Source organism: Octodon degus, unplaced genomic scaffold (assembly GCF_000260255.1).
Source record: "Octodon degus isolate 3935 unplaced genomic scaffold, OctDeg1.0 scaffold00008, whole genome shotgun sequence".
NCBI classification, from domain to species: domain Eukaryota; kingdom Metazoa; phylum Chordata; class Mammalia; order Rodentia; family Octodontidae; genus Octodon; species Octodon degus.
In genome coordinates this window covers 15687202-15707426 of record NW_004524584.1, presented here as the reverse complement: position 1 = coordinate 15707426, position 20225 = coordinate 15687202, and the positions used below count along the sequence as shown (strand labels likewise).

General features: G+C 55.9%; 1 protein-coding gene across 2 annotated transcripts in view; it reads left to right on the top strand.

Moving 5' to 3' along the window:
* The window catches only part of Cacna2d2 (calcium voltage-gated channel auxiliary subunit alpha2delta 2), a 103030-nt gene extending 82811 nt beyond the window's left edge, over positions 1-20219 (top strand). The window contains exons 5-37 of one of the 2 annotated variants that reach the window (XM_023706169.1): positions 743-884; positions 3688-3819; positions 3981-4038; positions 4681-4731; positions 4860-4959; positions 5095-5253; positions 5505-5612; positions 5714-5792; positions 6366-6415; positions 6586-6675; positions 6840-6911; positions 7087-7161; positions 8525-8599; positions 8678-8749; positions 8825-8896; positions 8999-9060; positions 9850-9926; positions 13684-13744; positions 15959-16056; positions 16282-16372; positions 16478-16540; positions 16690-16793; positions 17098-17196; positions 17289-17377; positions 17585-17632; positions 17861-17932; positions 18026-18178; positions 18306-18358; positions 18466-18521; positions 18626-18752; positions 18857-18966; positions 19044-19126; positions 19216-20219. In XM_023706169.1, the coding sequence (XP_023561937.1) occupies positions 743-884; positions 3688-3819; positions 3981-4038; positions 4681-4731; positions 4860-4959; positions 5095-5253; positions 5505-5612; positions 5714-5792; positions 6366-6415; positions 6586-6675; positions 6840-6911; positions 7087-7161; positions 8525-8599; positions 8678-8749; positions 8825-8896; positions 8999-9060; positions 9850-9926; positions 13684-13744; positions 15959-16056; positions 16282-16372; positions 16478-16540; positions 16690-16793; positions 17098-17196; positions 17289-17377; positions 17585-17632; positions 17861-17932; positions 18026-18178; positions 18306-18358; positions 18466-18521; positions 18626-18752; positions 18857-18966; positions 19044-19126; positions 19216-19359 (2925 nt within the window). In that variant the 3' untranslated portion in view covers positions 19360-20219. Of the gene's footprint in view, positions 1-742; positions 885-3687; positions 3820-3980; positions 4039-4680; positions 4732-4859; positions 4960-5094; positions 5254-5504; positions 5613-5713; positions 5793-6365; positions 6416-6585; positions 6676-6839; positions 6912-7086; positions 7162-8524; positions 8600-8677; positions 8750-8824; positions 8897-8998; positions 9061-9849; positions 9927-13683; positions 13745-15958; positions 16057-16281; positions 16373-16477; positions 16541-16689; positions 16794-17097; positions 17197-17288; positions 17378-17581; positions 17633-17860; positions 17933-18025; positions 18179-18305; positions 18359-18465; positions 18522-18625; positions 18753-18856; positions 18967-19043; positions 19127-19215 lie in introns of both variants that reach the window. The other variant, XM_012517699.2, reaches the window with a different exon arrangement.
* The last annotated feature ends 6 nt before the right edge of the window (positions 20220-20225 follow it).

The window sequence follows — 20225 nt, the reverse complement described above, 5'->3', positions numbered from 1 at the left end:
CATGGCGCATGCCTAGCCTGCCTGGCCACATGATACCATAATTGGCACCTGTCAGGCAGCTGTGGCTCATTTTAGAAAATCAACAGGGGCCCTTACAGTCCTGCTGGTAGCAGACACGGCAAACCCTCCTTCTGGAGTCACCAGGTCTCAGTGCTAGTCCCCACCCAGGCCCAGCTCTGGGGGGGGCTCCCCAGTTCAACTCCTAGAGCTGCTGTGCTGCAGAGGGTGTCATCCCTGCCCCAGGTGGGACTAGGGTCCTCTCCCTAGTGCCAAAGGAACTCCATGTAGGAGATGGGCAGGACCCTGTGGGGGCACAGAGATCCTTGAAGGGACTGCAGAGGCCTCCCTGTGATGGCACAAGGCACATCCTTGTGAGAAGAAATCTACTGCCTGTTCCTCTGATTTGCTTCACTATTTGCCTTCTTCACTAATAAGTGTTTTCAAGGATGCGGGAAAAGGGTCAGTTTGGTTTTGGTTTTTAGAATTTGAGTTGGACTCATGGATGGAAGGTGGGGTGAGCAGTCCATCCCCTATGTCCTGCCCCTGTATCTCACCATCTATTTCTTATCTTTGCAATAGCCCCTGCCCTTGAGATGGCCCTGCTTCCTGGACTCTGGCCCTCCCTGCCCCTGCCCCTGCCCCTGCCCCTGCCCCTGCCCCTGCCCATGCCTGCAGGCTTGTCCAACCCACTCACCATTTTCCAGCCCTGACACTGCTGGGGTGGGGTGGGGGTCTTCTGCAGGATGACCCTGAGAGTGAGGACGTGGAGAGAGGGTCCAAGAGCAGCAGCCTAAGGCTGGACTTCATCGAGGACCCAAACTTCAAGAACAAAGTCAACTATTCATACACGGCTGTGCAGATACCCACAGACATCTACAAAGGCTGTGAGTGTGTCATGCAATTGTGTTGGTCCTTCTCACCTGCCTTGGGGACAAAGCCCCTCTGTCCAGACAATCTCGGTGCCATCTACCTGCAGCCCCCATTCCTGAGGTCACACAGGCTCACATCTCATTCACCCACATGCAGACTTCCAGCCACTCACAGGCAGAGAGCCTCCTGCAGACCCTCTACAGGCTGCAAAGCACTGAGCCTCCTACCTGTGTGTGCAGTCTCCAGCCCACAGGCACACAGACCCACACAAGTGCATGTATGCACAGATGCACATATACACACGTATGTGCAGGCATGCACAGACTTCCCCACATGCAGTGCTGAGTCTCCCAAAGCAGGTCCTCACCACCATGCCCTATTCCCTGCCCCTATTAGGAGTAACTGAGAAGCTACAGAGCTAGGAGCTAGAGGAAAGGAAGCCACTCTTCACTCACAAATGTATGGGTGATGGTTTCTAGCCCCAAGTGGCCAGGGGGTGGGGTACAGGGAAAGGGATTAAAAGGGTGACTGAAATGCCCAGCCCCATCACAGGCAGCTTTGCACAATGGAGAAGCCATATTGCTACAGCTGGAAGGATTCAAGTGAGATATGAGGAGGAACTTCCTGAATATCTTGGGAGGTTTAGTGAGATGGGACCAAGGGTCGAACATGAGGAGCAACTCAAACAGCAGGATTAAAGGCACTGGGGCCTGTTGGTTGTGACAGTCCTACTGGAACCTACAGTGCAGCTTCAGAATTCTAGGGGCCCACTGGTCTGAGGATCTTGGAGAAAAGGTACCAAAGAGATTTCTTAGGCTTGAGAGTATAGGAAACCCCCAGAACCCCCCTCTACTCTCAGGGTCAGATAGGCCTTCTGGGTACCTTTGGGGGGACATAAGGAAGGATGCTTCCCCTGCCACCCACAGGCTGCCCTCAGCCCACCTGCCAGAGCCAGTTGAGGGGCACTATCACAGACAGGCACACTAATTAAAACAGGAGGCGCCCCGCCCTCCCCAGTCACCCCTCGCTACCCACACAAATTACATTTTATATGTTTTTTATTTACTGTGTCACTTTTAATTAAATCTGTAATCGCCTGCCTGAGGGGGCATGGTCCCCGCTTCCCAACTCAGCATGATCTGAGGTTGTGTGCCTGTGGGTATGTGTGTGTATATGGGGCGGGGTGGCGGGACCTTTTGGTGGAGGGGTGCTTACGTGTGTGTGGTAACAGATACCTGGAAAGATATCCCACTCAGGGCGGGAGTTGCCTGTGGCTCCTCAGCTGAGCCAGGGACACCCAGCCATTGCCTTTCATAGGGGAAGACCAAGGCCAGTGACAGGTGGGTGTGCTCGCCAGCTCCCAGAGCAGACAGCACCACATAAAATATTGGAGGGCCTGACTTTATTTTTTCTTGAAGAGAAAAATAGATATTATTCAACTCACTAAGTTTCTAAATCAGGAACAGGACCATAACATAGTGTTCAATAGGCAGAGTCAATGCTAGAAATGTGTTCTGTTTTCACGTTATGGCCAATTGCAGGGAGTCACAGGGACAGAGAAGGGGGCAAGAGCAGAGGGAGGAGAAGTTGGGCACAGACACAGTGGATCCCTCATTTCAGGGAGGGGGTTGTTCAGGCCCCCTGGGCCTCAGCAGAGCAACTGTAAATCACAACTGTCTTCTCTGAAAAGAGCAGAGCCTTTACAAGGCCCCCTCTGGTTCTCACTAGATGGGCAAGATCACAGTGAGGGTGATCAGTTGTGGCAGCTTGACCTGGGAAGAAACTGAAGGAAACAGGGCCCTGAGGGAGGGGTGAGCCTCACAGGAGTGGGTGTCCTCTCCTATGTATTCTGAGCGTCGAGGGATGGGGCACTGCACATATGTAACGTGCACCCCATGCACACAGGCACACTCAGATCTGCCTATTGGAAGGGCTAGCGGAGTGGAGGCCAGTCCTCTGAGAGGGGAAGAGGAGTGGGCCTGGCCAGGGAATCACACACATGTCACTAGGGGTGGGGGGACAGATGGTGGGGTTGTGAGAGCAGGTCCCACCGGTGACTTCTGTAGGTGCAGACGGGCATCTGGGTGTGAGTGCCTGTGCCCATGCAACCAGGATGTTACCAGGAGGTAGGTTTGGGGGGTGGTCACACGTCTGGCTGGAAACACAGAGGTCAGATGCAAGGGGGTGCAGGCTGCTCACATACATGCATACAAGTGTGTGTGCACACTGTGTGGGGGTGTGTGTGCAAGTGCACGTCCTATATCCCAGCTCCACCTCTGCCCCTCCAGCAGCCCCCACCTATGCCCCTGCTTGCTCCTAGCCCCAGTTGATTAATCATGGAGCTGAGTGGCTTCCAGCTTATCAGGTACTTTAATAGCTGAATAATTCCAGCCCCATCAGTGGGCCCTTAATTGCTTTCTTGTGGCTGCGGCCTGGAGTGCATGCTGAGTGGGTGAGTTCCCTCGGGATCAGCTACGAGCTCCAGGCAGTGCATTGGATGAGGGGCCCAGGTCACCCTCCCTGCCACCTGGGCAGGGCCTCTCCAGGGGCCACCGGCCGCAGCTGCCCTGGCCCCATGTGGGACCTAACCAAGGGGTAAGCTAAGCTGTTTCTTCAACAGCTTTGAAGGGTGAGGACAAGGAATCTTCCTGGGGGAACTGGTTTCAGCCTAGCTGGGGCCCTAGGAAATGAGAGAAAGTCTTCAGAGAGCAGCTAGGCCTTCTGGATGGGGGCTTAGATGTGGATTTTACGGTGGTGTGTAAGACAAGGGACAACCCAGGCCACCCCAGCCTAGCTCCTTTCCTCCCCTAACCCCAGCCACTGTCATCCTCAATGAGCTCAACTGGACAGAAGCCCTGGAGAATGTGTTCATCGAGAACCGCAGGCAGGACCCTACACTGCTGTGGCAGGTCTTCGGCAGCGCCACCGGAGTCACCCGATACTATCCAGGCAGGTGCCAGTCCATTTGCCTTGTCCATCCAGTACCTCGCCTTGCTCCATTCCCAGCCACCCATCATGGGCTGCGCTGGGTAGGATGGCCGTTCCTGTAAGGCCTATTTGCCTGGGTTGAGCCCTTCTCTGCCAGTGCCATCACCCTTTCTCTTGCACAGCCACCTCCTGGCGAGCCCCCAAGAAGATTGACCTGTATGACGTCCGCAGGAGACCCTGGTGAGCCAGCAGAGAGGGGCTAGGCAGGGGCACCTCCTCAGCACCTCACTTGTGCCTCTCCCCTCCCTCCCAATATCCAGGCCTCTGAGCAGGGCGCAGCCAGCTCTATCCAATTTTCATTTCACACATCATTGCCACTGGAAAATGGATCCCATCACCCAGGCAGCCCTCTCAGCTGCTGCTGCCCCTTTCCATCACCCAGTACACTCACCCTTTTGGAACTAAGAGAGCAGACAAGTAGGGGTGTTCCCAAAATGGATGTAGCCCCACCCACTGGACCACTAGAGATTCCCACCCTCTGCCCCTCTTGCAATACCCCAGGACTTTCCCTGCTTCATCCTATCCACAGCCAGACTCACCCTTGGGCCTCCAGCTATGCCAGAGAACACAACACACCCTTCAGTCAGAGGCCCACCTGCTCACCTGCCCCTTGGAGCTGTTTACTTGCCAAAGGAGTAGATCACTTTCTTGGTGGGCTGTGACTGCCTGTTTTATTAAGCATGACCTCCCCAGTGCCTGAACCCTGTATGGCCCAGGCAGTGGACACTCCATAGAAATATGTGAATCACTCTGGGTAATGGAAGGATGGGCCCACCAGGGATGTCTTAGGGAACTGGCCCTCCATGAGTTTCTCCTGGGCAGGTATATCCAGGGGGCCTCGTCACCTAAGGACATGGTCATCATCGTGGACGTGTGAGTGAGCAGTGCTGGCAGGCGGGGCCGGGGCAGGGCTGGGGCTGGACTCTGCTGGCTTAGAACCTCATGGGGGAAGGGCAAGCGGACACCTGAGGCCCCCAGTGGCCCCTGCCTGACCTCTTTAGGAGTGGCAGTGTGAGTGGCCTGACACTGAAGCTGATGAAGACGTCTGTCTGTGAGATGCTGGACACTCTCTCTGATGACGACTATGTGAACGTGGCCTCGGTGAGTGCCAGGAAGGCAGGCAGGTGGGACACTGGTCACCCCCACATGGCCTGTGCCTCTGACCACTACAGCCCCTGGCTCCAGCTGCCTACCCTGGCCGGCCTGAGGTTACTCACTACTTCACTGTCCCTGCAGTTCAACGAAAAGGCACAGCCCGTGTCTTGCTTCACACACCTGGTGCAGGCCAATGTGCGTAACAAGAAGGTGTTCAAGGAAGCCGTGCAGGGCATGGTAGCCAAGGGCACCACGGGCTACAAGGCTGGCTTTGAGTATGCCTTTGACCAGCTGCAGAACGTGAGCCCCGAGGGTGGACGGACGGATGGACGGGCGGGGGGGGGCAGGGGCGGGAGAGAGCCAGGCTTGGTGACATAGGAAAATAAAGACTGATGTCCTTGTTAGCACTAACCAGGCAACATGGACAGATAGCACCATCTACTGGGGGCGTGGGGTGGGCACCAGAAGGCCAGGCCTGCCAGGAGAGGGGGGCACTGCCCCCGAGTGGTGGAAGTTGAGAGCTGCCTGACTCCACACTCACCCCTCCACAGTCCAACATCACCCGGGCCAACTGCAACAAGATGATCATGATGTTCACGGATGGTGGTGAGGACCGTGTACAGGATGTCTTCGAGAAGTACAACTGGCCCAATCGGACGGTGAGGCCAGGTTCTGGTGGAAGTTGCCCTGATGAGGGTCCAGGACAAAGCTACTGTCCTTAGTAGCTATAGTAATAACCTCAGCCCCTCTTCCCCCACAGGTACGTGTCTTCACCTTCTCTGTGGGGCAGCATAACTATGATGTCACTCCGCTTCAGTGGATGGCCTGCACTAACAAAGGTATCTCTTCCGATGTTAGTGTGAGGGGTGCCAGGCCCTGCTGCCCACTGTCCATCCATGTAGCCAGCTGTCTGTTCATCTAGTCAATTTCTCCACAGCTGTGGGCATCCATGGGTTATCTGGTGAGCTGTCTAACTTGTCCATCTGACTGAGCCTCTTTTGCCCATTTGACTATCTGCCCATTGACCATCTGTCTCCCAGATTATCTGCTTTTGTATGTTTGTCAATCAATCAATCCCTCTATGTATGTGTACAGTTGGGCCTGGCTGCTGGGTGGACTCAATGTTTATACTACCCTAGAATGACATGGTATCATTTTCCTCAGTCTTCTTCCACCATCTTTTCCCCCTAGTCCTGGTCATCTTCTGTTGCATTGGCTTCAGGGACAAGGCAATGGCAGGAAGCACAGAGGAGTATGAGTCTGGGGAAAGGGATACCAAAGGGATACCAAAAAGAGAGGGAACCTAAGAAGCAAATTGAGACTGCATAACTACCCCCACAGAGCAGGACCTCCTGTATTGTGGGTCCACACAGTGCCAGCCAAGCCCACCTTTGCCTCCCCTCCCTTCCCAGGTTACTATTTTGAGATTCCTTCCATCGGAGCCATCCGCATCAACACACAGGTGAGCTTGTGGGTAGCCTGTTCCTCCCAGCCCTTCACTTCTTACTGTCCCTTGGTTGGGTCACTCTGGGCTGCTATGGGTTTAGTGCCCTCTGGTGGTGGCTGTGGCACAATCCGTAAGCACAGAGAAGCAGAAAAAAGGACACGTGATCCCTGCTGCACCTTCCCCAGGAATATCTCGACGTGTTGGGCAGGCCCATGGTGCTGGCTGGCAAGGAGGCCAAGCAGGTGCAGTGGACCAACGTGTATGAGGATGCACTGGTAAGGCCTCTGCACAAGGAAGGGGGGCAGGTCACCTTCCCCAGGGACTCTTGAATACCCTCTTCTGGGGTTAACCAAGCAGAAGAGAAAGATCTCTACCTGAACCCTTGCTCTGAGCTCTTAGGGTGAGGCTACAATTGGTCATCCTCCTTCTTTTCGTTCAGGGGCTGGGGTTGGTGGTAACAGGAACCCTCCCTGTTTTCAACCTGACACAAGATGGTCCTGGGGAAAAGAAGGTGAGGCTTCCCACTGGGGAAGGGTTGGAAATGCCTGGGAAGGGTTGGGTACCCCCACTGATGGAGGAGGGGTGGAGCCTGAGCAACTTGAGGCCTTGGGTATAGGTCCTGGGCAGGGGACCTCCCTTGTGTAACTCAGCCTATTACAGACCTCCCCTCATGCGTCTTTTGCCAGAACCAGCTGATCCTGGGTGTGATGGGCATTGATGTGGCTCTGAGTGACATCAAGAGGCTGACTCCCAACTACACGGTGTGTGTCCACCTCACGCCTGCCCTGCTCTGCCTCCCATGTGGATACAAACCAGGCCCAGCCCAGGGGACTGATAGGGTTCACGGCACCTTCATGCAGACCTCTGAGTTCAAGGAATCAGGGAAGGCTTCCCAGGAAGGTGGCCTTGCCCTGGAGGTGGTGTGGCAAACTCTCGAAAGGGCCAAGCCATGAGTCTCCTAAGCTTTGCCAGCTTAACGTCCATTTTATACTTTGCTGCTGTGTATGAAAGCAGCCCCAGAGAACACACAGGCACATGGGCATAACTGTGCTCCTGTATAGTTTTCTCGGGACTGTTACTTGAATTTCATATCATTTTCACATATCATGAAATAGAATTATTCTTTTATCTTTAAAAAAAACTACTGCAAAAAAGACCTACTTAAAAACAAAACCATTCTTAGAGCTGGATGCAGTGGTGCACACTTGTAATCCAGCTATTCAGGAGGCTGAGGCAGAAAAATGGCATCAAAATAAAAAAGGGCAGAGCATTTGACCAGCGTGTGTCAAAAGCCCAGGCTTTGACCCTCAAGATCACAAGAAGAAAACTGTTTCTTAGTTCACAGCTTTATAATAGCTACCAACAGGCCAGACTTGGCAGGAGTATTCTGGGTACGAAGGAGGGGAAGGTGTACTTTGAAGATAGAGAACTCATTGGGCAAAGACCTAAAGGCAGAAAACAGAACCTTGAGCCAGGGAAAGGGCGGGGGAGTGGTGTGGTGGTGTGTGGTGTCCCAGAGCTGTGGTTAAGGAACCTGAGTCTTGGCTGTGGAAAGGGTGGGAGATGGGGCATGTGTGATGGCACCCTTAGGCCCGAGCTGTGTGAAGCCCCTGCTTGGCCCTGAGAGGGCAGTGCCTATGCCTGGGCCTCCGTGTATACTGAGAAAGCTGCCTTAGCGGAAGGGCCAGGTCCGCGGTCCCACTCATTCCTACTTCCCTTCCACCTGGAGAAGTCTCCTCCACCCCACCCACCCACCCTACCCCTGCTGTGCTCTCCTGGGTTGGGGACAGGAGGAGACATGAATCAGAACAGCAGTGAGTAGGGGAAGGCAGCAGTGGTAACGGCTGTACTTAGCCTAATGGGCCCCAGGGAGGTGGAGGGTGGGGCTGGCAGGCAGTTCCCTGGGAACTTCAGAATGACAGAATACCTTGGCAGGGCTGCACCTTAGGGCCAACCAGCCTGCCAGCCTGGGTCGTGTGGCAGATGAGGGGGGGGGGGCTTTAGCCCAAGGCAAATGGCCTCCTCAGCAGGGTGGGAGATAAAATGGGCAAGAGCTTCCAAAGCCCTGGAAATCCTTGTCCACCCCTCTGGAGTGGACCCTGAGCTTCCAATGTGTACCCCCAGCTTGGAGCCAATGGCTACGTGTTTGCAATTGATCTGAATGGTTACGTGTTGCTGCACCCCAATCTCAAGCCCCAGGTAAGCCAGAAGGGTTACCTGGAGGGTGGGTAAACCCTCTAAGATGGGAACACCTGACTTTCTGCACCACCTCCCCAGACCACTAACTTCCGGGAGCCCGTAACTCTGGACTTTCTGGATGCAGAGCTGGAGGATGAGAATAAGGAGGAGGTAAGAGGAAGACTGGAAGGAGGGCTAGGGAGACAGGCACAGAGAGCAGAGGAGGTCACAGCTCTGCCCTTCCAGATACGGCGGAGCATGATTGATGGCAACAAGGGCCACAAGCAGATCAGAACACTGGTCAAATCTTTGGATGAGGTGAGAAGGCTGGGGTGGAAGACATGGAGTCAGAGTGGGCAACCTCCTATCCCACCCATCCCAACCTGCTAGCCCAGCTCCTGACACAGCCTCCTCTCACAGAGGTACATAGATGAGGTGATTCGGAACTACACCTGGGTGCCTATAAGGAGCACCAACTACAGGTAAGTGGGCCAGGGCTGGGCAAGCAGAGAGGGGTGGGGTGGCCCCAGGTCTGAGCCCAGCTGCCCCTCCGCCCACCTCAGTCTCTTCTGACTGTCACCCCATGGGACACCAGCAGCCAGGCTCCTCACTGCTCACCCTGGGATACTGAGTCCCCCAAACAGCAGGTCATGGGAAAATAAGACAGTGCATCGGATGTCTCCTCACATGCCTCTGCCTCTCATCAACCCCAGGATATCTTCGCAGCACTTTCGCTGCCTGCTCCCTACCAGCACCACAGCTTCAGGGCAGGTTCCCTGTAGGTCAGGCACAGCCAACACGGTTGTCTTCCGATGCCCCACATGGCTGGTCCATTCTGAAATTCTAGGGGCACGTGTGCACACCAGGCCCAGTGTGTGCATGCCTCTTGCCATAGGCATGGGCCCTGCTCTGCTGGTTCTCACAGGGACCGCGGCCTGCTCCCTGGAAGGACCCACCCCACAGCTCACTCACTGACAATGTGCTGCCCTTGGGAGCTTGCAGTGAGAAAAGAGGGGTACTGGGGGAGGTGGATGGGGTGGTTGGTGGGGTAGAGATTTGCTTTGAGGCCTCCAAGAGTTAGAGGAGTGGAGGTCTGGGCCCCTGCTGTCTCTAAGGTACCCACAGCCAAGCCATGAACTTCCTGCAACCAGGCAGGAAAGAGGCTGCCACAGCATGGGCCTTACTGCCCAGCTCTACAGCCATGAGGAAGGGGAACCAGCGTAGACCACCCCTCCCCAGCAGTGACCATTGCTCCCTCTCCTCCTCCACAGCCTGGGGCTAGTGCTCCCACCCTATAGCACCTTCTACCTCCAAGCTAACCTCAGCGACCAGATTCTGCAGGTCAAGTGTAAGTGGCCCGGCCCCTGCCTGCACCCTGCACCCTGCCTCCGCCCCTGCACCCTGGCCGGCCCCAGGCAGCAGAGCCTGCTGCACAGCCCCCTTCCTGTCTGCCCAGCCTCAGGCACCCACAGGCTGGGGCTCCAGCCTTTAAAAGTCTGTGGAAACCTGCATGCTCGCCTTTTCTCAGATTTGGTTCCAGACCATTCTCATGATTTCTGTTGAGGTTTCTGTTTTTGGTTTCTCCTACTTCGTGTCTTCCCTCCTTAGCCTGCCTGCCCTGAATCCCTGGGGGCTGCACTCTTGGAAGACACCCCCTCCCTGCCTCGCCTTGCTCCCCACTGTGGTGCCACCTCTGGTGGCTCTCCCTCTCCCCTCCTCCCCCTCCTCACACAGGCCACCGCCTATGCCTCCTCTTTCCACCCCTCCTGCCCCTCTCTTTCTGACCTTCCTGTACTCACAACACACTCTCCTTTCTCCTCCTCCACGTTTCTTCTTCCTTCATCTTCTCTCCCCTCCACCTGCACCTGCACCTCCCCTCCCTTCCTTTCTTTCTCTGTTTCTCTCTTTCCCCTTCTCTGCCCCAGCACTCCAGTGTCAGCCCTCCTCTCTTCTGGCCCCTTCCCTTCTGCTCTGCTCTCTCTTCCTCCTGCCCTCCCCTCCATTCCTCTCCATTGCTTCAGACTGTCCTCTCTGTCTCTCCCCCATCTCTCTCCCTTCTGCACCCCCCTTCCTTCCCTTCCTTTGCCTGTGCCTCACCCTGCATGCCATGCTCACCCTGGGCCTCTTGGAGAGGACTGGGTCTTGGGTCTGGCCCCGCCTGCCCACCCACCGCCCACCTGAGGTCACTGGGAGGGAGGCTGGGGCTCCGGCCCCACCGGGTGCCCCCCACCTGCCTGGCCGATTGGGGCTCATCTCCTTTGAGTTTCCTTGCTCTCTCTTTCTCTCTCATGTCGTTTTTTTGCAAGAAGTTTCCTTTCGGTATGATGATGAGACACAATATTTTCATTCAAACAGTCATTGAATAAAATATTGTTTGTGCCCCTCCCCTTCCCCTCCCCCTTTTCGTTTGTTTTTGTGTTTGTGTTTTTGTTTTCCTCGCTTTCTCTCTTGGTGGACTGTCCCAGTGCCAATCAGCAAACTGAAGGGCAAGTATATTCAGAACCAGTGCACCCTCCTCTCCCCACCCCACCTGCCCTCACACCCCTGCTTGCCCCCCTCCCTGCCCAGGACCAGCCACACCCCTGCCCACCAGGGCTCCCCTCCCAGTATCCCTTGGCTCCTCAGTTCTTGCCTTTCCTCTGACTCCTATCCCAGCTTAGAGCCAGTGGCCCTTTACTTGGGCCTGCCTGCAGGGTATTCTCCGAAGTATCTGAGGGCTCAGGCTTCATCCTTGTACTCCTTCTTCCTGTGGGAAGGCTCTGCCCCCATCCAGTTTGCCTCCTCTGTCCCTCCAAGACAACTCAACAGCGGGAGTAGGGCTGGGTGAATTTCCACCCCCTTCCACCCAGCAAGGGAAGGGCTCCAGATACAGGCATAGGAGGTAGATCAGCCCTCAGAGAGGCCTATTCGAGGCTCCCTCTGGCCCAGCTCACCCTCTTCTGATCTCTGGCAGTGGCTCCAGAAGCTGGCAGCCCTCAAGAATGGAGACAGAAAAGATCAGAACACCCTAGGGCAGAGGGGCACGTGGGGCAGGCAGCCAGGCCACAGATGAGCGAGGCACTGGCCAAGGTACTAAGGCTTTGGATTCCATTGCCTCCCACAGCCCTCAGAGGCTTTGCTGAGACCCCTTGGCCCAGCCCCACCCACAGTACCACGCTTGTTCCTAGTGAGGATTGGCAAGTGTGGAAAACGTGTTCCCCTGGATAGGTAAAGGTAGATTCAACGACTGTGAACCTGGCCAGGTACAGAATGAGACCCCAAGGATCAGCAAAAGAACTTGGGAGAAACCAAACTAGGTATGAAGAAAAGGAGCCTGTCTCTTTGAGGTACCCTAGCCAGAGAACTTCCAGAAAGGTGAGCAGTAACACCCAGGCTATGAGGGTGAGAGGAGATGGCACACAAAGGTCCCTGCCATTAGTGCAGAAAGGGCTACCCTCTCACAGAAAACTTGGACTGATCAGACATGCAGAGCTACAAGGGATTGTCCTCCTGAGCTGAAGGTAGGAGCGCCTCAAAATGCACTAGGGGCCCTGTCAGGCCTAGTTCAGCAAGAGGGAATACAGCCACTCCCACTGGTCTGGGTGGAATTGGAGGATGTGCCCTACTCCCACTGCCTTGAGTTGTCTTTTTCTCCTGGTCCCCCACATCCAACCCAGTGACCCCAGAACTACAGGTCCCTGGTAACCGTGGCAACCATAGTTTAGTCTCCCTCCCTGCTCCTTCACCCCTTTTCTTTCTCCTCCTCCTCCTCTCCCTGCCCTCTGCCCCTTCCCCTTTGGCTTGTGTACAAACCCTACCTCATAGTCCTATCAGAAAGGAACAGTCCAACCAGTGACCTGCCCAGCCCTTCAAAGCATCCCAAGTCTTCCCTGCTGAGACCCTTGCAGTGCATCATGGGAGTATCTGAGAACAGAAAAAAAATAATAACCTCCTCTGCACAAAAGAGAGTTTGTGGGGCCAGGGAGATGGCTCAGTAGAATAAACACTTCCCTGGCAAGCGCAAGGGTCTGAGTTCAGTCCCCGGTTCTGCAAAAAAAAAAAGAGAGAGAGTTTGGGATGTAGGCAAAAACAGGACAATGGACTGCCTAGAGTGATAGGCCAGTGGCAGAGGGACCCCTCCCAGTGGCAGACCAACACAGTGCCCTATCCACAGTGAAGCTCTTTGGCCACATCCTCAGATTTACTTACAGATCTATCCAAAGACATGCACATGCACATGCACATACACATACACTCATGCACCTGTGTTCACATGTGTGCACAGCTCATAGACCCAGGACAATGCCTACTTGGTGGACTGCTCCACAGGCACCTCCAGCATTCTTCCCTGCTGCTCTGAGCCCAACCCTGCCAAGGAAGGAAGGAGATACAGCACTTCTTCCCCACTTTCTCCTCATGCTCCCTACCTAGGAAAGCAGGTGTGCAGGTGCCACCAACACTCAGTTCCAGAGAGGACCCCCAGACCCCCATGATGCACTGCCGTCCACCTCCAGCTTCCCACATGTCTCTGGTTGGACTGTCTGTGCCCATGAGAAACCCCTCGGTTTGGCCATGTTGATGCCTGACAGAACAAAAGCAAGAACTACCAAAATACAAACAGCTGCGGCAAAGATAAAAATCCACAGCCAAAAGCCAATTCCCTTCCTCAAAGTCTCTTTGGAGGCAAAGGAAGCTCAGCATGTGGTTTTTCCCATTATGGATGTAATATAAGCGAGACTGGCGCTTCCCCCAGACCATGCATATATATAGCAGTGTGTGTATATATATGTGTGTGTGTGTGTGTCCGTGTATATGTGCTATACAGCAGTATGGAAGCATATACAGCCACGCCAAGGGATCACTGCCGACAGAGGACCAGGCCCGGGCAACATATTGGCTATAACTGCCTCCTCCTGTGATGCTATAGTCTCTACAGGCCCTCCACCCATGACCTGTCCCTTCTCTCTGGCTCCAACCTGAAAGTGGAAGTGGCGGGTTCCCTCTTTGCTGGTGTCTCCCCATCCCTCAAGCCACCCTCTTCCTTGCCCTCCAGCCCTAGCAGCTCTGATTCCCCTAGCCTCCTGCCTCCCCAGCCCCCGCCGGATAACCCCCCATTTCTGTTGCAGATTTTGAGTTCCTGCTCCCCAGCAGCTTTGAGTCTGAAGGACATGTTTTCATTGCTCCCAGGTAGCTTGCGTGTGGCCTTGCTGAGGTGTCCTCCCCTACCCCAATCGCCCTGGCCCACCTCCCGCACCGCTGCCTGGAGCTCTGTGTGTCTGTGTCCTGTGCAGTGTTGGCCCCTTCCACAACCTTCATACATAGCCTGGTATGTGCGGCTGTGTACATACCCAGGCCATGTAGCCGCACCAGGCAGCAGGGGCCCGTGGCCCACAGCCCATCTCCCATCAGGCCTGGGGCAAGAGGGTTCTGGACTCTGCTCACCTTCCCTGCCCTTCCAGGCCACCAGGAAGGAGTCCCTTGCTAGGCAGCTGCTGCTCTGGTTTGTGGTGTCCTGCCTATCCCCCCATCTGTACCCCATCGTTGTCCTTTGTCTGTCAGTGTTTGCGTGGGTCTGGGGGCTGAGCCAGCCAGAGCCCCTGTCAGCAGTGCCAGCAGTGCCGAGCCTAGGTTTGGTGATTCACTGAGAATAGAGGACAAATGGGAGGGAGGGAAGCCAGGGGCTCTGAGCTGCTCTATAAATGAGGGGTCAGGGCCTAGGGCCAGCCCAGGCTGGGCCAGCCCTGGAGCACACATTCAGCATGCACACACATCTTCGAGCATACACTGCCTCTGGCCCACAGCTGAGGAGGCCAGGGCCCTGGTTGCTGAAGCCCTCTTTGACCTGGGTTATGGATGAGGGCAGGTAGGTGCAACAGACAGACATACTCTAGCACCACACGGGGGCTCTGGGCACTGCAGACCTCCGTGCATATGCACATGTGTGCATGCACCCACTGCCTTCTCTGTGATTCTCTCTATAGATGTGTGTATGTATCTGTGAGTTGTGTTCATGTATAAGAGTCAGAGTGTAGCGTTGGGTGTGGTGGCGCATGCCTGTAATCTCAGCACTCTGGGAGAATGAGGCAGTAGGATCACTGTGAGTTCAAGGCCAGCCTGAACTACATAGCAAGACCCTGTCTCAGAAGAAAAAAAAAAAGACAAAGTATAAACATGGGTGGGTTCTGTGTATTAGTGACTGTGGGAATGTGTGTGACCCATGTGACCCTGAAGTCCCTCTCTGAGGGACAAGACTGTGTTTCTGTCACCTATGTCTTTGGCTCAGGAGATCTCAATGAATATGGGTAGGGTAAGTGAATTAAGTACCCCACAGTTGTGAACGTACCTACTGTATGTGTGGTGTATCTGGAATACAGCCATGAGGTTGTCACTGTAGGACTATCAGGTATGGCCTCCAAGCACAGAGGCACAGGATGCACACTGCATAACAGCCCTAGGGACTGGGGAGTAAGTAGGGGCTAAGACTCACTCTCAGCTCCCCTCTAAGATAGGAGCCCTAGCACAGCCCGTGGAAGTGGCACATTTTAAAAATTACCACAGAGGGGCCAAGGAAATGGCTCAGTAGAATAAGTGCTTCCCTGGCAAGTGCAAGGGCCTGAGTTCAATCCCTGGTTCTAGGAAAAAAAAAAAAAAAAAATTCCCACAGCGTAGCTGCCACACAGGCCACTAGAGAGGTCCCTGATAGCAGGAATATTGCACAAGAGAGCGAGCTCCATCGATCTGGGTAGAGGAGTGCTCACCAAGACTTTCTGGACAGCAGAGTCTCAAACAGACCCTACCACACTCTCCATATTTTCTGGACTCAGAGCCTGACCCCAATGAGGACCTGGAAGAGGTGAGGGATTGGCTTGCCCACTGGCAGGGAAGAATATTTTAGGGAAGAGCAACAACCAACCTGAAGTCTCCCATTTCATACTGAGTCGTGATACCCTCTGGTATGACGAAAAAGGGAGTCTCAGGAATCTTGAGTGAACACTCCAAAGGTTCACAGCCAGGAAGAGGCAAAATGCAGACGCCAATCTAGTACTCAGTCCTACCTTGAGGCTACAAGAATCCTGCAGGGCATGTAGGTGTCATTTTGTAAGGCCTTGCAGGCACACTATCTAGGTCCAGCTATGCAAGAGAGATGTTCTACAGGGCCAAATCCAGGAGAATCACCAAAGTGGAGCAAGCAGACCATTCTTGTGTCAGCTCTACCTGCCCCAGCTCAGACTTGGGAGCCTGCAGGCACATAGCAGTTGCAGCCTGGAAGAACACACAAGCCCCTTCCTGAGGCCTAGCCTTCTCAGTGAGCTGCCAGGAAGGCCTCTTGGGAAGTCTTGACCCCACTGCTCTGTCCAGCTCCCCAAGCCCACTCTTCTTGCCCCCCCCACCCCACCCCAGAGAGTATTGCAAGGATCTGAATGCCTCAGACAACAACACCGAGTTCCTGAAAAACTTCATTGAACTCATGGAGAAAGTGACTCCAGACTCCAAGCAGTGTGAGTGTCTGGCAGGGCAGCTGGATTTGGGTGGTGCCCAGGCAGCCTGGGGGCAAAGCAGAAGAACATGGATACTGGGAAGATATGGAAACATGTAGGTGTAAGCCCAAGCCAGGACTTGGCCCAAGACTCAGGCAAAGTTCCTGTTGGAACCTTGGGGGTGGGAGCAAGGGTGGGTTAGTTGCTACAAGGAGATACCCCTCCACTCCTGCTTCCATGTTCCAGGCAACAACTTCCTTCTGCACAACCTGATCTTGGACACAGGCATTACACAACAACTGGTGGAACGTGTGTGGCGGGACCAGGATCTCAACACGTATGCACCACCCAGGCTACAGGGTCAGGAGGCTGGGATGGGCCCAGAGGCCATGGCTCTGTCCAGCAGAAGGCAGGCCTGACCGCACCTCCCTGCTGCCCCCAGGTACAGCCTGCTGGCCGTGTTTGCTGCCACTGATGGTGGCATCACACGTGTCTTCCCCAACAAGTAAGTGACCTACCCCATTACCCAACACCTACCCTATCTGCAACCTTGCCCCTATTCTGTTACCCTATGACCTCCATGCACTGCTGGGACCACTGTCCCCCAGAAACCACCACTTACCCACCAAGCTCTGCCTCCCTTGGGTGCTCCAGGGCAGCTGAGGACTGGACAGAGAACCCTGAACCCTTCAATGCAAGCTTCTACCGCCGCAGCCTGGATAACCACGGTTATATCTTCAAGCCCCCACATCAGGACAGTGAGTGTCTGCCCAGGGTGCCCAGCAGCAGGTGGGAAGCCTCAGCATCCCAGGGTGCCCAGCAGCAGGTGGGAAGCCTCAGCATCCCTGGCTGCCCAGTCAAAGCTAAGCTCTGCTCTCCAAGGCCCCTCTCAAATAGGGCACTGCTGAAACAAGGCAGATGTGAAGCAAGAGCTGGGCTGTGCCAAACACTGTGCTAGGTGTTGGGTACTTAGACGACAGTTGGCCCTGGGTTGGTAGGCCCAGGTTGGAGTGGTCAGTGTGGCCACGTCCCCACCCCTGACTGCCATCCACCCCACCCCAGCCTTGTTAAGGCCCCTGGAACTGGAGAACGACACAGTGGGCGTCCTTGTCAGCACGGCTGTGGAGCTCAGCCTAAGTGGGCGCACACTGAGGCCAGCAGGTGAATGCCTGGGACAGAGGTGAGGGAAGCAGTGAGCAGGATGCTTCCCAGTCAGGTAGCACTGATAGCCTGCTGCTTCCCTTCTCACACAGTGGTGGGCGTCAAGCTGGACCTAGAGGCTTGGGCTGAGAAGTTCAAGGTGCTTGCCAGTAACCGTACCCACCAGGACCAGCCTCAGAAGGTATGAGAGCGGAAGGGAGTAAGCCTGGCAGTGTCCTTTCTGGAGTCCCCAGGGATCCCTACCAAGCCTTCCACTCAGGAGTAGCTCCAGCATCTCCCAGAAGGCAGGGGCTACTGCAGAGGACCTGGGGAACTTATAAGTGAAGGCTGACACGAGGGAAGAAGAAGAGTGGTGGGTGCCTTACAGTCCTCATTCTTTGCCCAGCAGTGTGGCCCCAACAGCCATTGTGAGATGGACTGTGAGGTTAACAATGAGGTGCGTATGCCCTGGGCCCCAGCTCCCCTTATTCTCAGACTTTCTAGTCTCAACCGTGACTTCAAGCCCATCCCCTAGCCTTACATCTCACCAGCTCCACCCTGACTTTACAGCCTAACCAGGATGGTGGATGCCCTCACATACACTTTGAACCACTGGTGTGCCCAGGGCCGAAGTGGAGGGTCTAGGACCAACCCCCTCTCCATTTTCTTCCTTCCCACCTCTCAGGACCTACTTTGTGTCCTCATTGATGATGGGGGGTTCCTGGTGCTATCAAACCAGAACCATCAATGGGAACAGGTAAGGCTCAGGAGGTGGAGGGTGGAGGAGGAGAGCATATGGGGGTATGCTTCTGCCAGCCCTGTGACTATGGCTCCCTCCTGGCATCCCCAGGTTGGCAGGTTCTTCAGTGAGGTAGATGCCAACCTGATGCTGGCACTGTACAACAACTCCTTCTACACCCGTAAGGAGTCTTATGACTATCAGGCAGCCTGTGCCCCCCAGCCCCCTGGTAACTTGGGTGCTGCACCCCGGGGTGTCTTTGTGGTGAGTCCTAAGAAACGGGCTGGGAGACCTGACCACAGATGACGCCCCCCCCCACCTCTGACATCGGAGAGCTGGAGGCAACCTAAGGTGAGGGGCAGCAGTACAACGCATGCCCCTTTCTCCATAGCCCACCATTGCAGACTTCCTTAACCTGGCCTGGTGGACCTCAGCTGCCGCCTGGTAAGTCCTGCGGGAAGGAAATCAGAAGAGGCACTGCCTGGCCCAACGATGCTGAAAAAGTGAGGCAACGCCTCGGCCTCCGCTGACCCGGTGCCTCTGCTCTGCAGGTCTTTGTTCCAGCAGCTGCTCTACGGCCTAGTCTACCACAGCTGGTTCCAGGCGGGTAGGTAGGGTTTGGGAGGCTGGGCTTCGCATCCCCTCATCCCAGTCCAATGGAAGGAGGGCTCAGGGTCTGTGGGCGGGGCTGAGGCGCTCTGGGCCCGGCAGACCCGGCGGAGGCCGAAGGGAGCCCTGAGACGCGTGAGAGCAGCTGTGTCATGAAACAAACCCAGTACTACTTCGGCTCAGTGAACGCCTCCTATAACGCTATCATCGACTGCGGAAATTGCTCCAGGTGCTGGCACAGGGCAGGACAGGCGGTGTGGGGGCGGGGCGAATGGGCAGGGGCGGGAGAGGGGCGGGGCAAACCACCAGGCCCCGCCTCTCGGTGCTCTGCAGACTGTTCCACGCGCAGAGGCTGACCAACACCAACCTGCTCTTCGTGGTGGCGGAGAAGCCGCTGTGCAGCCAGTGCGAGGCCGGCCGGCTGCTACAAAAGGAGACACACTGTATCCTGCCCCTGTCCCCCGCCCTCCCTGCGCGCCCCTCCGTGCCACCGCCTCCTTGACTCCCCACTCATGCCCAGCGGACGGCCCGGAGCAGTGTGAGCTGGTGCAGAGACCGCGCTACCGGAGAGGCCCGCACATCTGCTTTGACTACAACGCAACGGTGAGCGGGAAGGGGAAGGGGGCCTTGGACCTGCCATTCCGCCACTCTCTGCCCTCCTGCGCCGACTCGTTCCTCTTCTCTCCCCACAGGAAGATACCTCAGACTGTGGCCGCGGAGCCTCCTTCCCTCCGTCGCTTGGCGTCCTCGTCTCCTTGCAGCTGCTGCTGCTCCTGGGCCTGCCGCCTCGGCCGCAGCCTCAAGTCCATGCCCGCGCCGCCTCTCATCGCCTCTGAGCGGCCCGCCCTGCCCCCGCCCTGGCCTCCTAGCCCCGCCCCGCCCCCTCCGCCTGAGAACCCCATACCTCCCTCAGTGAAGGACTTGAGCTGGGTCGGGGGAGCGTCCCAAAGGAGGACGCCAGGCTTTGGCACCTAGGACCTGCCTCACTGCTGAACCATCCAGGTGTCCCCAAATCCTGGACTCCAGCGGCTCGGACTGGGAGGCTACCTGTACTGGTGCCAAACCAAGCCTCCCCTGCCCCGTCCCACCTGGAGACTTCCACCCTGGCTGGATTTCTCCAATCTGGCCCCTCTGCCCCACCCAGGCCAAATCTTTTTTCCCTGGGAATAATGGAGGAAGGTGAGATGGCAGCTTAAGCTGAAGTCCTAGTCGGGGAGAAGTTCTGGGGCGCCCCCCACCATGTACTCCTGCCCCTTTGAGGCCTACAACCCTCAGTCCCCCACCTGCAGGTGTCAGGACAGTCTCACAGTGACATCAGTTTAGACACAACCCCACACACACACCTGGAACCCAGAGAGTAGAAGCTAGCTGTAGCCTAGAGGGCAGACAGACATAGACACACACAGGGCAGGGGGCTCAAAACCGCCTTACACAGGGTGAGGAGTTGGTTGAAGGGTTGGCAGCTGCACACTCCATCTCCTACTCACCACCTGCCTCAAATGTGAGCTGCAGTCAGCCAGTCCTCCCATCGCAAAAGCTGAATGTCAAACAGTGCCAAATGCTAGGGCAGGGGGGAAGACTCCTCTGTCCCACCCCAAGCCACCAGTGTCAAGTGCCCCTCACCTTACCAGGTGCTCATTGTAACCATTTCTCACTAGTGTCAGGCCCCCAGAGGGAGCACATGCCACTGCCTACACCCCTT